This window comes from Rhinichthys klamathensis, unplaced genomic scaffold (assembly GCF_029890125.1).
Source record: "Rhinichthys klamathensis goyatoka isolate OS25496 unplaced genomic scaffold, OSU_Roscu_1.1 h1tg000596l_1, whole genome shotgun sequence".
NCBI lineage: Eukaryota > Metazoa > Chordata > Actinopteri > Cypriniformes > Leuciscidae > Rhinichthys > Rhinichthys klamathensis.
The window spans coordinates 491,926-508,035 of NW_026607052.1; the positions used below are offsets into that span (position 1 = coordinate 491,926).

A 16,110-nucleotide genomic window follows, 5' to 3' on the forward strand; every position below is an offset into this window, starting at 1 on the left:
AGCTGAATGGCAGTGCAAGACACACACACACACACTGATTAACTTGCTGAATAAAAAGACAGATAAAGTGATCATCACTGAACAAAGATACATTTTTATTGACACCAGAGTTTAAGAGTCACAAACTACAGCACATATATATATATATATATATATTTAAATTAAATAGAGCAAATAGAATAACATTTAAATATAATATTATATAAAATAATAAATAGATTTTTCAAATAAACAAAATTAACAATAACATCTAAAACACCACAAAGAAGATCAATAGTAACAATATTAAGAATAAGGTAACATTTCAATATAACTATTAAAATCCAATCCAAATAAAGAAAATAATTATACATAAAGTTAGACTTAATTTGTAAAATGCAGAAGATTATCATTTTACAGCCCCTTTATACTCACCAACAGCTGGAGCTTTGCTTACTGGCAGCATAACGTTACTTTAATAGTGCTCCTAAGGGGACATCAGGAGTAAACTAATGTCAGCCCTTTAGTGTAGAATCCAAACTGGGTTTATATTGTTCTGTTAAATGCTTTAACAGGAACACCACAGCAAATGGTATAGGCCTAATACTAAACCAACTTTATGCAGCATGTTATTAGCATGCAAGTTAAACAACTGTAGAAAATGAATACAAGCACGATTTAGGCTAATGTTAATATAAGACTTTTAGTGCAGATTATCCATATTACAGAAATTGGAAAATTAAGCCTACAGGCTTACGTACCTTTATCTTCTTGCTTCTTCTCTTCTTCCAGGCTCTTTTTTGTCGTTTTTCTTGGCCAGAAAGATATTTTTGTTTATTGTCAGACATCGTCGATTCGTGGGAGTCGCTAACTGACTGACCAAGTGACAACGAGTGACATCATAGGGGTAGTCGGGATCAAGACGCGCGCGCCTTCGCGGGGAGCTCCCGGTTGATTTGCCATAATACAGAACTAAATAACAACTCTGTGCTTATCATGATGCCTGATAAAGGGCGCTGTATTTTATGTTACTTTTGTTGTGCGATTTTCCCCCCACTAGCTAGCAGTGACTCTAGGGGGCCCTCTGCTGGCCACGGGGCCCTTTGCAATTGCAACGGTCGCTTAGTGGCTCGGCCGGCTCTGAGCGTTACAGTAGGTTAAATCATAATAAGGAAACTTTACCTGTGATTCATGTCATCGCGACATACTGTAACAGTGTGTGTTTGAAAAAAAATGATGTAGTCCTCTGCTTTTTTTTCTGGGGTGCATTAGACGGCCAAACAGCAAAGCGACTAAACAAACACGAAAATTCGCAAGAGCAACAAAAGATTTGAAGCTCATGGCAGACGCGCCCAATATGCTTCGCGCTGTGATTGGCTGAATGTTAGCTCACTCAAGTCTAAGTAACAAATCAGAGAACACGGGCGGAAATATTGGCGCGGAGTAAAAAAAAATGCGGGGGACAGAATCACCTGTTTCTAAAAGTGGGGGGGACGTGTCCCCCCCGTCCCCCCCGGTTGCTACGCCCCTGTCTGTGTGTGACTGTCTGTGTGTGACTGTCTGTGTGTGACTGACTCTGTGACTGTCTGACTGTGTGTGTGTGAGACTGTCTGACTGTGTAACTGACTGTGTGTGTGTGAGACTGTCTGACTGTATGTGTAACTGACTGTGTGTGTGTGAGACTGTCTGACTGTATGTGTAACTGACTGTGTGTGTGTGAGACTGTCTGACTGTATGTGTAACTGACTGTGTGTGTGTGAGACTGTCTGACTGTATGTGTAACTGACTGTCTGTGTGTGACTGTCTGTGTGCGACTGACTCTGTGACTGTCTGACTGTGTGTGTGTGAGACTGTCTGACTGTGTAACTGACTGTGTGTGTGTGAGACTGTCTGACTGTATGTGTAACTGACTGTGTGTGTGAGACTGTCTGACTGTATGTGTAACTGACTGTGTGTGTGTGAGACTGTCTGACTGTATGTGTAACTGACTGTGTGTGTGTGAGACTGTCTGACTGTGTGTGCAACTGACTGTGTGTGTGTGAGACTGTCTGACTGTATGTGTAACTGACTGTGTGTGTGTGAGACTGTCTGACTGTGTGTGCAACTGACTGTGTGTGTGACTGTCTGACTGTGTTTGTGTGTAACTGTGTGTGACTGACTATGTGTGACTGTCTTGACTGCGTGTGTAACTGACTGTGTTTTTGTGACTGACTGTGTTTGTGTGTGACTGACTGACTGACTGCCTGAGTGTGTGTGTGTGTTTGTGAGTGACTGACTGACTGTTTGTGTGTAACTGACTGTGTTTGTGTGTGACTGACTGACTGACTGTGTGTGTGTGTGTGTTTGTGAGTGACTGACTGACTGTGTGACTGTCTGACTGTGTTTGTGTGTGACTGACTGACTGCCTGAGTGTGTGTGTGTTTGTGTAACTGACTGTGTTTGTGTGTGACTGACTGACTGCCTGAGTGTGTGTGTGTTTGTGTAACTGACTGTGTTTGTGTGTGACTGACTGACTGACTGACTGCCTGAGTGTGTGTGTGTGTTTGTGAGTGACTGACTGACTGTTTGTGTGTAACTGACTGTGTTTGTGTGTGACTGACTGACTGACTGTGTGTGTGTGTGTGTGTGTTTGTGAGTGACTGACTGACTGTGTGACTGTCTGACTGTGTTTGTGTGTGACTGACTGACTGCCTGAGTGTGTGTGTGTTTGTGTAACTGACTGTGTTTGTGTGTGACTGACTGACTGCCTGAGTGTGTGTGTGTTTGTGTAACTGACTGTGTTTGTGTGTGACTGACTGACTGACCGTGTGTGTGTGTTTGTGAGTGACTGACTGACTGTGTGACTGTCTGACTGTGTGTGTGTGTTTGTGTAACTGACTGTGTTTGTGTAACTGACTGTGTGTGTGTGACTGACTGTGTGTGTGACTGACTGACTGACTGTGTGTGTGTTTGTGACTGACTGACTGTTTGTGTGTAACTGACTGTGTGTGTGTGTTTGTGACTGACTGACTGTGTGACTGCCTGAGTGTGTGTGTGTGTGTGTCTGACTGTGTGTGTGTGTGTGTCTAACTGCCTGACTGACTGTCTGACTGTGTGTGTGTGTTTGTGACTGACTGTGTGTGTGACTGACTGTCTGACTGTGTGTGTGTGTGTTTGTGTAACTGACTGTGTTTGTGTAACTGACTGTGTGTGTGTGACTGACTGTGTGTGTGACTGACTGACTGACTGTGTGTGTGTTTGTGACTGACTGACTGTTTGTGTGTAACTGACTGTGTGTGTGTGTTTGTGACTGACTGACTGTGTGACTGCCTGAGTGTGTGTGTGTGTGTGTCTGACTGTGTGTGTGTGTGTGTGTGTGTGTGTGTGTCTAACTGCCTGACTGACTGTCTGACTGTGTGTGTTTGCACTACCCAAATCCTCTGTTGTTTTCCAGGGTGTGGATTTCATTAGCATGGATCTATTTTTGTAATGTGTGTCCTGGTAAACTGAGAGCGAGATGGACGTGTTTGCCGTAGAGATTCTGAGCCGATCGCTCAGTCTGACTGCCTGACTGTGTGTGTGTGTGTTTCGATCTATAGTCGAGTTGTGCCTGAGATTTCTGCATCAAAGTCGAGCTAATCTAGCAGTTCCTAGCGTTTATGTGCAGTAGTTCACGTTCCAGTAACCAATCAGCATTCAGGAGTGTCTAACACACTCACACATTCCCGTCTCAGTGTGTGTTTGGGATGAACTGATGCTAAAATCTGCAGTGTTTAGTTTTATAGTCGCTCTGGAGTCACACCTCTAAACCAAACCTCATCCGGTCCCGTCCCACACACATCAGCAGTGTGTGTGTGTGTGTGTGTCCTAAAGTCAGCTCTCCTTCACAAGAAGAACCAGCAGTAACACGTACCAAACCATGATTTTTGAGAGGGATAACGATCTCCATAACGATCTTAATGTGAACTACAGCCAGTGTTGGGTCTAATGCATTAATACACATTTCATAACTGTAGCATAATCATAAGTGTGAACTGAACAAAGTTTTTGGACACTTAACTGCATGCTATATACAATAAAATGAAATGTATTATAGTTTAAATGTGTTAAATGCAGTTTGTTGACCTTGAGTGTTTTTGACTCACTGGCACTTCAGTACATCGCTATATATTTAATTTAATAATTACTTCTGTTCTCTTTGAAATATGGTTAGTTACTGCTGAATGTACTGACAAGCATTCACGGTAAACTAAAATAAACTTTAATGTAATTTCTATTGAAACATGTATGTTATGTATTCAATATATTTGTAATAACACATTTGTAAGTTGCAATTCGCTACATTTAAAATATATTAAGCCTAAATGTAATATCAATTAACAATACAGTTTCAATTATAATCAAGTACTTTACATGTGCTTTAGTATGTTAGTCAACACTTTAAAATAAGTTTACTTCTTTAAAGCACAACAAAACGTTATTAAACATGATTTAAAATTAACTTTTTAACTTGACATTACAAAAGTGCACTTGTTACATAGACTTAAGTTCCCTTTTATTTCTTTAATAATATTATATTATCTGCAAATATATATATTTTTTAAATATATACTTTAGGGATGCACGATATATCGGCCACCATCAGCCGATATATGTTGATTTTTAATGTTATCGTTATCGGTCCGATATATTAAAGCCGATAAATAATGTATTATTTCCTTCATCCAAGACATTTCAGATGCGCACTGTTCAACATGATGGTTTTGAATTGCTTAAAATATGATTGAAATCACTTCAAAAGAGGAAAATACGGTTTAGTGCAACATGTGCAGCGCAAGTCTGTCATATCGGCTACATAAAATTATACTGAGAATATGATAATTGTGTGTTTGGGACACGGATTTTACTGGTGAGATTTGTTTTTGTAATCAGGCTCTAAAAATGATAAAAATGTAGATTAATCGGCCAATATATCGGTTATCGGCTTTCAAATATAAAGAATAATCGGTTATCGTATCGGCCAAAATGTTAATATCGGTGCATCCCTAATAGGGGTGTAACGATACACAAACCTGACGGTTCGGTTCGTCCCACGGTTTTGAGGTCTCGGTTCGGTTCGGTTCGGTTCATTTCGGTGGGGTGGGGGGGTTTAGAAAGCTAAAATTGCTTTTATTTTTTATTAAACAGTGCTTTAATGAACAAATTGTGTCCTTGTCTTTAAATTAATTCAATTACAAGTAAACGTTTCTCAAGGATAACAAAATTATCTGCTAAGCTGTAAACTACAGCCCTTACTTGCACATTACTATAACATTAAAGCTTAACAACAGAGCCTAGACTTTTAGGCTAAATGATAATAATCAACAATCAAATAACAAATTGTATGAAAACATGTAAACTGCACATAAGGCAATTTTTGCATTAACATGTTTTTACTCTAATTTGTTATTGTTATATAATAATTTACACAGTTGCTGTTATTTTCATGACAACTATTTAAAACATACATTAAATAATCAAGATATCATAAACAGGTTAAGTAAAATATTATATATAGGCTAATATATAGCATTTATTTAGTGAAAGAGTAAGCAAACCAGCAAGCTGTGGACACTGAATGACTTGCCTGAGGTAAATATAAAGCTATGTGAAAAACTAAGCGTTTTATTGACGTATTTCCGCTGTTGAAACACTGATTGAGTGTTTACACGAGTTATGATGCCTTTCAGTAAGTATACTGTATCTTTCAACATACCTTCGGGTGTCCATTCATGTTTATTCTGTAACTGAGGAAGAGATGATCGCGCTCCGCGCTGCCGCATGCATACAGTGATATCTGCCACGCCACATCTAAGAGCGCCAAAACGGCATTTATTGTTTGCATTTCGTGATCAAATAGACATAATTTGAAAGATTACAGCTTGCTTATTATCAAAAGTAACAAAACACTGAGCTTATTGCGATTATATGTGGTTAATGGTGGTTAGGCAACAGCCCTGTATTCGTTGTGTACACATAACACATGAGGTGCAATGAGCCGGGGCTGGGCGGGGCAGCAGGGGGCTGGGCGCGTTCGGTTCGCCATGAGAGTATCGCGATACGTATCGTGGGTGGTGTATCGCGGTTTTTCGGTTCGGTTCAAATATCGTTACACCCCTAATCCCTAATATACTTTTAATATTTAAAGTACACTAGAAAAGAGCACATTCAGTGGAAATAAGCACTCTTCTTTTTCACAAGGTTAAACCGTGAGATTAATAATCTTAATTTTTATTTGAGTATAATTCCTCATTCGACTGGAGGATGTAAAGGAAACCACTGATTTGTCGACTCTCAGTGCCATTTAGTAACTTAACTTTAATATCTGTGCTACACCTACAAGAGTGGAAATAACCTTCACTATGTTTAATTGTATTGAAACATCATTGTGATTTGATGGACTGAAGTTTAGAAGGTGGAGATCGAACTCTCTGATCAGGGAAGGTTCGACTCTCTCATTTGCAACCATCTCAACATCGCTGTAATACAGTGTGTGACTCTCAGTTGTTTTGCGTTAAGGGTTTGTAAAGCATGTCAGGATTGCACCTTCCACGTGACCCTCCTGCCGGGCGCTGTGTGTTTCTGCTGTGCTGATGGACAGTGAAGAGCCAGACGGTTGCATAAGCTCCTGTTGAGATCCTCTGATGGACTGCCAGTTTCTCTGCTGGAAACTTTCTCTTTATACAGTTTCTCAGACGAGGTTTTTAACCTGTGTCTGCTCGAGAGGCACATGCCGTGTTCCTGCTTTACGAGCGCTTCGTTTGATTAGACCTCGCTGTGAGATGTCCCAGAGTGCTTTGGTGTCCGTTACACACACACACACACACACAGAAGGAGAGATGTGAGACTGATCGAGTGGCTTGAGTAAACTGATAAACCGATAAGACTCGCTTTCTGTAAGAATCAGTACAGCTCCACTCTCTCATTCATTTATTCTCTCATTCAGGTCTAGAGTGACTTAAGCGTGTTCTTTTGTTTCATAAACTGTCTATCAAATAATGTACCATTCAAATTTTAGGTTCTATAAAAAAAATATGTGATAGAACGTTTCTAATGCTCACCAAGGCTGCAGTTATTTGATCAAAAATTACATTAAAAAATATTAATTTCAAATAACAATATTTTGGATATACAGTAAAGTGTAATTTATTCCTGTGATCAAAGCTGAATTTTCATCATCATTACTCCAGTCTTCAGTGTCACATGATCCTTCAGAAATCACTCTAATATGAGGATTTGATGCTCAATAAACATTTATGATTATTATCAGTGTTGAAAACAGTCGTGCAGCTGCTTCATATTTCTGTGGAAACCGTGAATAACAGCAAGTAACAGCATTTCATTTTCTTTTTTATTTATAAAGCACAATTAAAACAACAATGTTGACCAATGTGCATTCACACAATACAATTACATAAATAAAATGGACTTTCAGACAAAACAATGACTAACCAGCATCTGTTAAGAGCCTCTTGCCAATTAACCTACTGAATTTTTTTGAAATAGAATATTTTGCAACATTTACACACACACGTCTTTACTTTGATCAACTTACTTAATCCAAGCTGAATAAAAGTATCAGCTCAAATAGAATGATAGTGTTATTGTTATGGGAAAGTCCAAATCTGATACAAGTGTTAAAAAAAAAGCTTTTGCATTTTATGCAGTTATTGAAATAATTTTTATCAAAATGGTTTCAAAGGCATACATACAAAGAGTTTAAAGGGGAAAGGGAACGGATGTATGGAAGTATTACAAGATTAAATAAATGTAAAGAATGCAGATTAATTTTATGGGGAAGTTTTAGAGTACAAAAAGCATTTTATGCAGTTACTGAAACCTAAATCACAAAACATTATGTGATGGAAAGTCATTCATCAGTGTTGCAGGAACTTATATGCAAGTGTGTCAATGGTTTATTCCATTTTGGTAAAGCGTGTTTAGTTCTTTAGTACAAGTGAGTTTGATGTTTGAATGAGGTTTCATCGGCTTTACTGAAGTGAATAGAGGTTTCCCGCACAGGTGCAGCGCTTCACTCGCAGGGACGTTCGAGGAGGCAGAAAGGCTTGGCTGGTTATTATCGAGGAAGCATGTGAACACAGGAAAGCTGTTCGTGTAAACGCGAGCGTCTGGGAAATTGCTCCAAACAATGTCTCGGCACATTCCTGCCGTTCTTTTTCATAAGGAGCCGGAAGTAGAGAAAGTACAAAGCCCCCGAAAGACAAACTTTAACCTTGAATATTCCCACAGCACTTGGGTTATATAACAAGTTATGACGATATGACACGTTATATAACGCACAAAGCTTACTCCAGTTGTACTTTCAGAACAATGTAAAACAAACATCATCGCAAGTCAAACATCAGGTTAAAACACAAGAACATTATTTCTTTTGCCTGTACTTGCGGAGTTTAAAATGCAGATTCTTAATATAACTTTGAGCTCTTTATTGTTAAAGGTTATTTATTGGCATTGATGTTTCCATGAAGATCCTTTAACATCCATGAAACCTTTTTATTGCACAAATGGTTCTTTAGCAGAATAAGGTTCTTCAGATTAGTAATATTTTTCACAAATGGTAGTTTAAGGAAGGTTTTTGGGGAACCAAAAATGATTGTTCAATGGCATCGCTGCAAAAAAATAAACCTTTTGGAAGTGTTAATTTTAAATCCCCCCGGTAGTCAATAATTTTATTCCTTTAAACTCATCTTTGATCACCCAAAAACATTTTTCCTTTTAAAAAAATGTATTCATGCCTTATATCTTGAATGTAACTCGACACCCTTGCCACATTTAGTATGCGCGGGTCTATGAATATGCAAATGAGCCCCGCCTCCACTCACTCCCTCAGCTCAGAGATCCACTGGTTGACGATCACACGTTGATCTGATTGGTTACAAGGTCGTTTGTGACGTCAGAAACACCAGCGATTTCAAACCGTGTTTTTGAGACTGTCTTTGGTTCACTGCAGTTTTAAGGAGCAATGCTGTCGACTTTTGAATTTACACATGGGAACCTATTATGCAAAATGCACTTTTACATGGGTGTTTGAACATGCATACATGTGTGTTGGCAGTGTGTGTACACAACCACCCTATAATGATAAAAATCCACTTAGTGCTTTTTTTTAAAAAGCTCTGTCTCAGAACAACCTGTTCTCAGATTCGGGTTAATGTGACGTACTTTTGCACAAGCCCCGCCCACACCTGATGACTGACACTGAAGTATTAGCATAGCCCCGCCCCGAGTGAGCTAAACACAGTCTGCCATTGCGGTCGAAATGAACACCGCTGAGTTTGTTTTGATATTATCAGATGAGATTGTCCTGACTAAGCGTGAGCTCGTGAGGCTCCGCCCCCTTGTGCCGGCGGCAGCAGCTCATTTGCATTTAAAGGGATACACACTAAAACGGCGTGTTTTTCTCAGCCCAAAAAAGTGGCAATTTAAACATGCTGTAAAAAATGATCTGTGGGGTATTTTGAGCTAAAACTTCACATACACACTCTGGGGACATCAGAGACTTATTTTACGTCTTGTGAAAAGGGGCATAATAGGTTAGCCTACGTACTTCCGCTCAATTTTAATTTTCCTTCAGTACGACGTCTGGGTTTGCTGTATATTCTTGGGTTTTCTCCGCACAATTTTTTACCGGTCCAATCAGCGAACAGAGGGAGTGGCTGAGAACGATGGCGTTGAGGAGCGCTAGTTTGAGTCGTCATACGTCACGACCAAACGTTAGCGATTGGTTATGGCAGATCCAGAGTGACTCTGGGCAGATCCAATAGTTTTAAACTACTTATGCGACATAAACTCTACTACTTGAAATTCAGATTTTTTCTCTCAGAATTGCATGTTTATATCTCACAACTATGACTTTATAATACACAATTGGGAGATATAAAGTCAAAATTGCATCATACCCGCCTACAGGGAAGTTAATGCTTGTCAATGGAGAGAGGCAAGACTCTGTACAAATGAAATGTGTTCGAGAGTCTGGTAGGACCAGGCTAATAATAGGTGCCCTTTAAAGCATATTATAGACGTATAAACAACATTAAAAGCTTGATTTTCAGCACAGTTTAAGGATGTTGCTGTCCGTCAATGGTTGCATGTTGAAGGGCATGTTAATCTGCATGGTTTAGTCCTCTAGATGCCCTTATCAGCGACAACAGACTAGAGAGAAACTTATCCAGAGACAACAGCCACAAACTTCAGCTCGCTCTCGCACGTATAGGCTAGGCTCTTTATCATCTTTATTTCTGCTAAAGTTGTAGGAGAAGTAGGGTGAAGGAGCCATTGAGCGCTCCGATAGGTTTCCCAATGGCGAGATCCGAGGAAGATGCGCCGCTTGATTTGGAAAACCCTCACGGTCTTCTCTGGACGCTCTTCCACAGGTACTCGCTTCTTCTCCGGCTGGAGAACAGCGCTCGCATTCATTCAGTCGGCCTTCTCGTATAGTGTAGTGCTGTGGTTTTGCAAAACCTGATATAGAGTTCGACGCTGGCATGTTTGCAAAGGGGAACTTGACAAGTTGAAAAATTCTGGGACATGCTCAAATATAGGCTACTAAGCTAACTTAATTTCATAGGTGTATTTTCACAATCCCTCTTGCATCTTTAAGGAGTCGTTTACCCCAAAATTTCAAGTTCTACATTTTATTTTCTCCTTTGAAACACAAAATAAGGTTTTTCCATACACAAATGAATGCTGATTATAACTGTCAAGCTAAAAAAAAGCAGCATGAGTAGTCAATATGATGGCTTTTAACCCTCTGGGGTCCGCAATCACGCCGGCGTGATCTGCTCGCTTTTTTTCTTATCAGTGCAAAAGAGACTCAAAATACTCAGTTGATTTTGATCTTACATTTAAGTGTTATACATCATTAGATCCTGTTAAGTTTCTATTTTTTTTGTGGATACTCACAATAAAAAAAGTGTTGTGCTTTTCACCAAATAAAGAAAAACAAACATGATGCGAGTTCTGCGTTCTCTCTGTCAGTGAAGTCCATTCTGAAACGCGTCCTAAGATTAACTGTAACTCCGCGATTACTTGTCACACAGGCACGAGAGATTTTTCTTTATGAAGCTTGAATTCTCTTCTTTTCAATGAAGTAATTTATATAAAAAACAAATATTCTCAGTTTATGCAATCTGTATGAAAAGAGAGTGCTGTCAGAATTTTTTCCCCCAGCTCATTACACTTCATTACGCGTTAATCTGACACGCCCACGGAGGACGCGCGCTATTCAAACGCAAATGTGAGGCAAGCCATGACAATGCCCACATCAGCCGTTCCACCGCGGCGGTAAAATGTGTGGTGTATTTGCTGCCTTTTACCGCTAAGAGGCGCTACAATCATAAAAGTGTTCGTTTATTCTCCCTAATGCGTAATCTGCTGCCGCACCGCGCTGATTCAGAGCGATTGAAAGCTGGTAGCAGATGAATTCAACAAGTGAAACGTAGCTAAAATAATTCATAATCACAATACTGAAATTAGGCTACTGAAATGTAATTGAATAAATAATGAAAACATTTCAACATAAAACATTGCAATAAAAACATTTAGGCTACATCAATGAGGCTTTACAACTTTATCAGCGTACAGGCGGTAGCTCAGTGATCCTCGCAACAACACGAGCTTCGAGGAGCTTCAATCGACCCGAGATCGAATCTCAATGTAGCATACATGTTGTTAACCGATGTTGTCCTACAGCGTTTATATTTTACCACCTTGATGCTTAAATAGTAACTGTTTATAACTGTTTACTTATTTAAAGTCAAGAGTTTTGTTTAATTATCATTACAACATAAATTTGCTACATTCCTGTAGAACCGCAGCCGCTGCACAAACGACAAAAACTGATGAAGGAAGATTGTCAGCCGATTGCATCAGAAAATTAAAATGAAGAAGCTCGTCTTTAGTCTGCTCAATTATTGTGTAATGTAAAAGAACACTAAAATTACTTAAGTTTGAAACCAAGTTCGAACATTTCAAGGTTTAAATAAAGTGTCGGGACAGTTTTTTTAATTTAAAACAGGGTTGCATCGGGTTTAGAGTTTATTTCTTTTGCGATGCAAAATAAGAAACACTAGGCTAATCTTATTCTTGCGACATTTTAAATTTGTATTGCCAAAGAAATTACAGTTAAATTAAACAATTAAAACAGTACAAAACGAAAATTGTCCAAAGAAACATAATTAAATTAAAAACATGCGTTTCTCTTTGCCTCTCTCGCACTGGATCTCTTTTTAACAAGTTTATTTAGTCTCCCTCGCTGCGCGCGCTGGGTATCTCTCGAAATTAAACATTTCAGGGTAAAAACACATCATACAGCTGATAATACTGTATATGTCGCTGCGTGTCAGCCATACAAATCACGAAAAAATTATTTAGCCTTTAATTGTTGCTTCAAAGACACAGCATGCCTTGTTGAATTCACCTTACAATAACTTCAATTGAAATTTTGTGTGAAAAAAACTTTAAATAGGCTACAATAAATAAACTACAATATTTATAATTTAATAAGATATGGGGCCTACTACATTTGGACAGATTTATCCTTACAATAATTGTGCCTGCTCATCAGGCTGGCTATCCGACACTCTCCATATGAAAGAGGAACATTAACACCTTTGTCCAGCAACTGTCCCTCCAACCCCCCACAGGCTATCGGAGTCTGAGGCTGACTTAACACAAAGAGAAGTCGCAATTCACACTTAAATCGCTATTCTAGACAGTGTTGATAATGAAGGAATTAAATGATTTAAGTTACATGTAGCCTAGTGATATTTCTGTCATAAAAGTTTATTACTAAATATTTCATTATTTCAATAATTGATTAAATAAAACTGGTTTGGGGCAGCTTTTTCCAAGCAAAACTAAATATAATCTGAAAAAACGTATGTTAATTTGTTGTCATGAACAAAATGTTCAACTCAATATTAAATTCTACAGGGATCTTTGGATCCTTACAACCAGGCATGCAATTTGTGAATTAAGTTTTTATTTTATTTTGTATTATTCAAATAAACATCGAAACACGGTGCTTCGTGGTAATGCTGCTAAATTAAATAACATTTATATAATAATTATGAACTTAAATGAAACAATATCGCAACATTTTGACAAATACATTATTTGATCTGTTTTTACATTTTAATTCAGGGCGATTTAGCCTACATTTAATTAGAGCCATATTTTCACCCTTGTCTTGTCATTTTCTCATTGGGAAGCGCTTACATTAGGCCTACATGTTTGAGTAGCCTATCCTCTGTACCTCTCGTTTTCATATGGATTAGCCTACATAATCAGATAACATTTATTAGCCTAAATATTTAGACATTTAAAGGCTTTAGACATAGCCGATTTCTTATCGTGACTGAGCTGAAGTGGCTTTTTCTGTTCATTTTTGTGACGCGCAGTTCCCGGAGACAGAGACGACAGATATACTGTTTTTGTCGTTAGCCTATGAATACAAGTTTACAATTTTGAACGATGTAAGCTACTCTACTCTTATCTGTATGACCAAAAAATTACGGAGTCGCCTATTAAGTTATTTTAGCTGTTAATGAGAAAAATAAATTAATCTAAATGAACGCTCCGTCGCGTTTGTCGAACACTAACTCACCATGCCAGAATAAAACCCGACTTTAGAAAAATGCACAGGGCCACTCGGCGTGGTCTGCCAAAACACTTAATTATAAACTTCAATATTTCATTCAAAATAATCTCAACACGCTTTGTGAAGTTTTGAAAAGCCGTGCATGCATTAGGGCCACTGGAACTAATGTCGTTTAAACGTGCCTGTTGCATATCTCTATTTTATATATTTGATATTGGTGAAGTAGCCTATATCATTGATTAGCTGTGGAGGGAGGGGTGTGGGGATTATAATAATTCAGCACAGGCAGGGATGTTTAGACCAGAAGGAAATCCCAATCCCCCCTGGCAAATCACACTTTACTTAAAACCATGTTTTTAAAAACTCTAGGTTGTAGGGAACAGACCTCTCTGCCATGCGCGCGCACGGTTTGGAGCACAATATCTGTCTCGCATGCACGCTCGCTCTAGATAGATAGATTACGGGATATTTGAACTAATTTGCGGTATAACTAGTCGATCACGAGTGGCTCAACAGGTAGATCTATAGATAAACTATATCTTTCAGGAATTTGACCGACCGGGTTGACACTTCAGCGTGAGAAATCGGGGGTGTGGCGTGAGAGCCTGGAATCAAATAAAAAAAAATATATAGCCTATATATATAGGCTATATATAATTTTTTTTTTTACAGAACTGCTTTTTAAATTACGATTGGTAGCCTATTATTATACAGATGCAAAGTCGTTCTGTTGGATACTATTTTGTTCCTTAGTCTAAAATGGAAATGCATGATAATTGTATTTTATAAATATAAGCAAAAAAACTGTATGGTGTAACAGAGTTTTAGAGCTAGACAAATCTAAATAAATATAAAATTTACAGAAGACCTTGTTTGTGCGGGATTTGAACCCGTGTCATCTTGGTGATGAACCGTAAGTTCTACCGCTCGGCTATGAATTTTCTCACTGAGAAATACCCAAATGTCTGTTTCTCACATGAGCGAGAAAACGTTTTGTCTTTAGCCTGTGAGTGTTTAGCCTTTTACAGTTTTAAAAGATTATATCTTATATAGATTATACCAACAATTTGTTGTAGGCTTATTTGGAAATTACCATAACTTGTAGTATTTCATCCTTATAGGCTACTGTTAAATAGACATTAGCCCCACTTACATTTTGCTAAATGTCCCTTTGCGCCACCTGGCGGTCATTTCGCGAACGACTTTGAAATGCGACTGGTTTATTTTTACCGCGGTGGATGGCTAAAAGGTGTGACTAAAAATGTGCTTTTGGCTTTCATTTATATTTTGATTGTTTGTATATATATATATATATATATATGTATATATGTGTGTGTGTGTGTGTGTGTGTATATAAATATTTATTTATTTATATATATATTGTCCTTGCATTCTTTCTTGTGTGACACCCCTGAATGAAAGGCTCATTAGTATGCAGTCTGCTCAGGTGAGAACTGCCTAATTATTCATGAGGGGGTTGGGCCGTTCCGCCCATCCGCATATTGCCTTTGCAAACAAAAAAATGTTTTTCACAATTTAAAACAATCTATTGTTTTATGTGAATGATTAGGCAGAATGATTTTCAGATCAATTTGAAGCAAAAACTTAAGGCGACAACATCCACTAGTCAAAAGTCTTGTGGACAGATATTTAGTATGTTATTTGTGGCCTTATATTAGAAACTTTATTTTTTAGTTTTTTCAATAACCACGCATAAACAATATTCTCTCAAAAATACAAACATGTACATACATGTTGATAACATATTATGGTAGCCCTGTGTGTGCTATATAGAGTGGAATTTCACCTGTGCCATTAATGTTTATAAGCAACTGAAAAAAGCAGAAATGTCAGAGCATGCCAAAACATCTCAAGGACCCCGAAAACACCTCAGACCCCAGAGGGTTAATGTTGTTTATATGTCTATGTGGTGTTATTAATATGCTTTAAGACAAACCATGTGTAAGTTCATAAGTCGACAGCATTGCTGAGTATTTTCTGCTTAAAGCTGCAGTGAACCAAAGACAGTCTCAAAAACACGGTTTGAAATCGCTGGTGTTTCTGACGTCACAAACGACCTTGTAACCAATCAGATCAACGTGTGATCGTCAACCAGTGGATCCCTGAGCTGAGTGAGTGGAGGCGGGGCTCATTTGCATATTCATAGAACTGCGCATACTAAATGAGGCAAGGGTGTCGAGTTACATTCAAGATATTTTAAGGCATGAAGATATTTTTTTCAAGGAAAAAACGCTTAATTATATAATTTTTGGTGGTCAAAGATGAGGTTTTAAGTGATAAAATTATTGACTACATGGTGAAATTTAAGATTGAGAGCTTTGGCAGAGATTACCCATGATTAATGATAACAAAAATAAAGTGTTTTCCTTACCAAATGGTTCATTAGTTCGTTCATGATACTTTTTTCTTCTTTTCTTGTTTTTGGAGGTAAAAATCACATAGTAACTTCAACTATGGAAAATTCGAACATC

The 16,110-nt window shown here is 38.3% G+C and overlaps 1 protein-coding gene across 2 annotated transcripts in view; it reads left to right on the forward strand.

Annotated features, from left to right (window-relative positions):
• Positions 1–16,110, forward strand: part of mob2b (MOB kinase activator 2b) — a 62,963-nt gene that overhangs the window by 24,184 nt on the left and 22,669 nt on the right. The window contains exon 1 of one of the 2 annotated variants that reach the window (XM_056240410.1): positions 10,303–10,391. The exons of the other annotated variant lie outside the window; for it this stretch is intronic. Coding sequence (XP_056096385.1) covers positions 10,318–10,391 — 74 coding nt within the window. The 5' untranslated portion in view covers positions 10,303–10,317. Of the gene's footprint in view, positions 1–10,302; positions 10,392–16,110 lie in introns of those variants that run through there. 2 annotated transcript variants of the gene reach the window in all.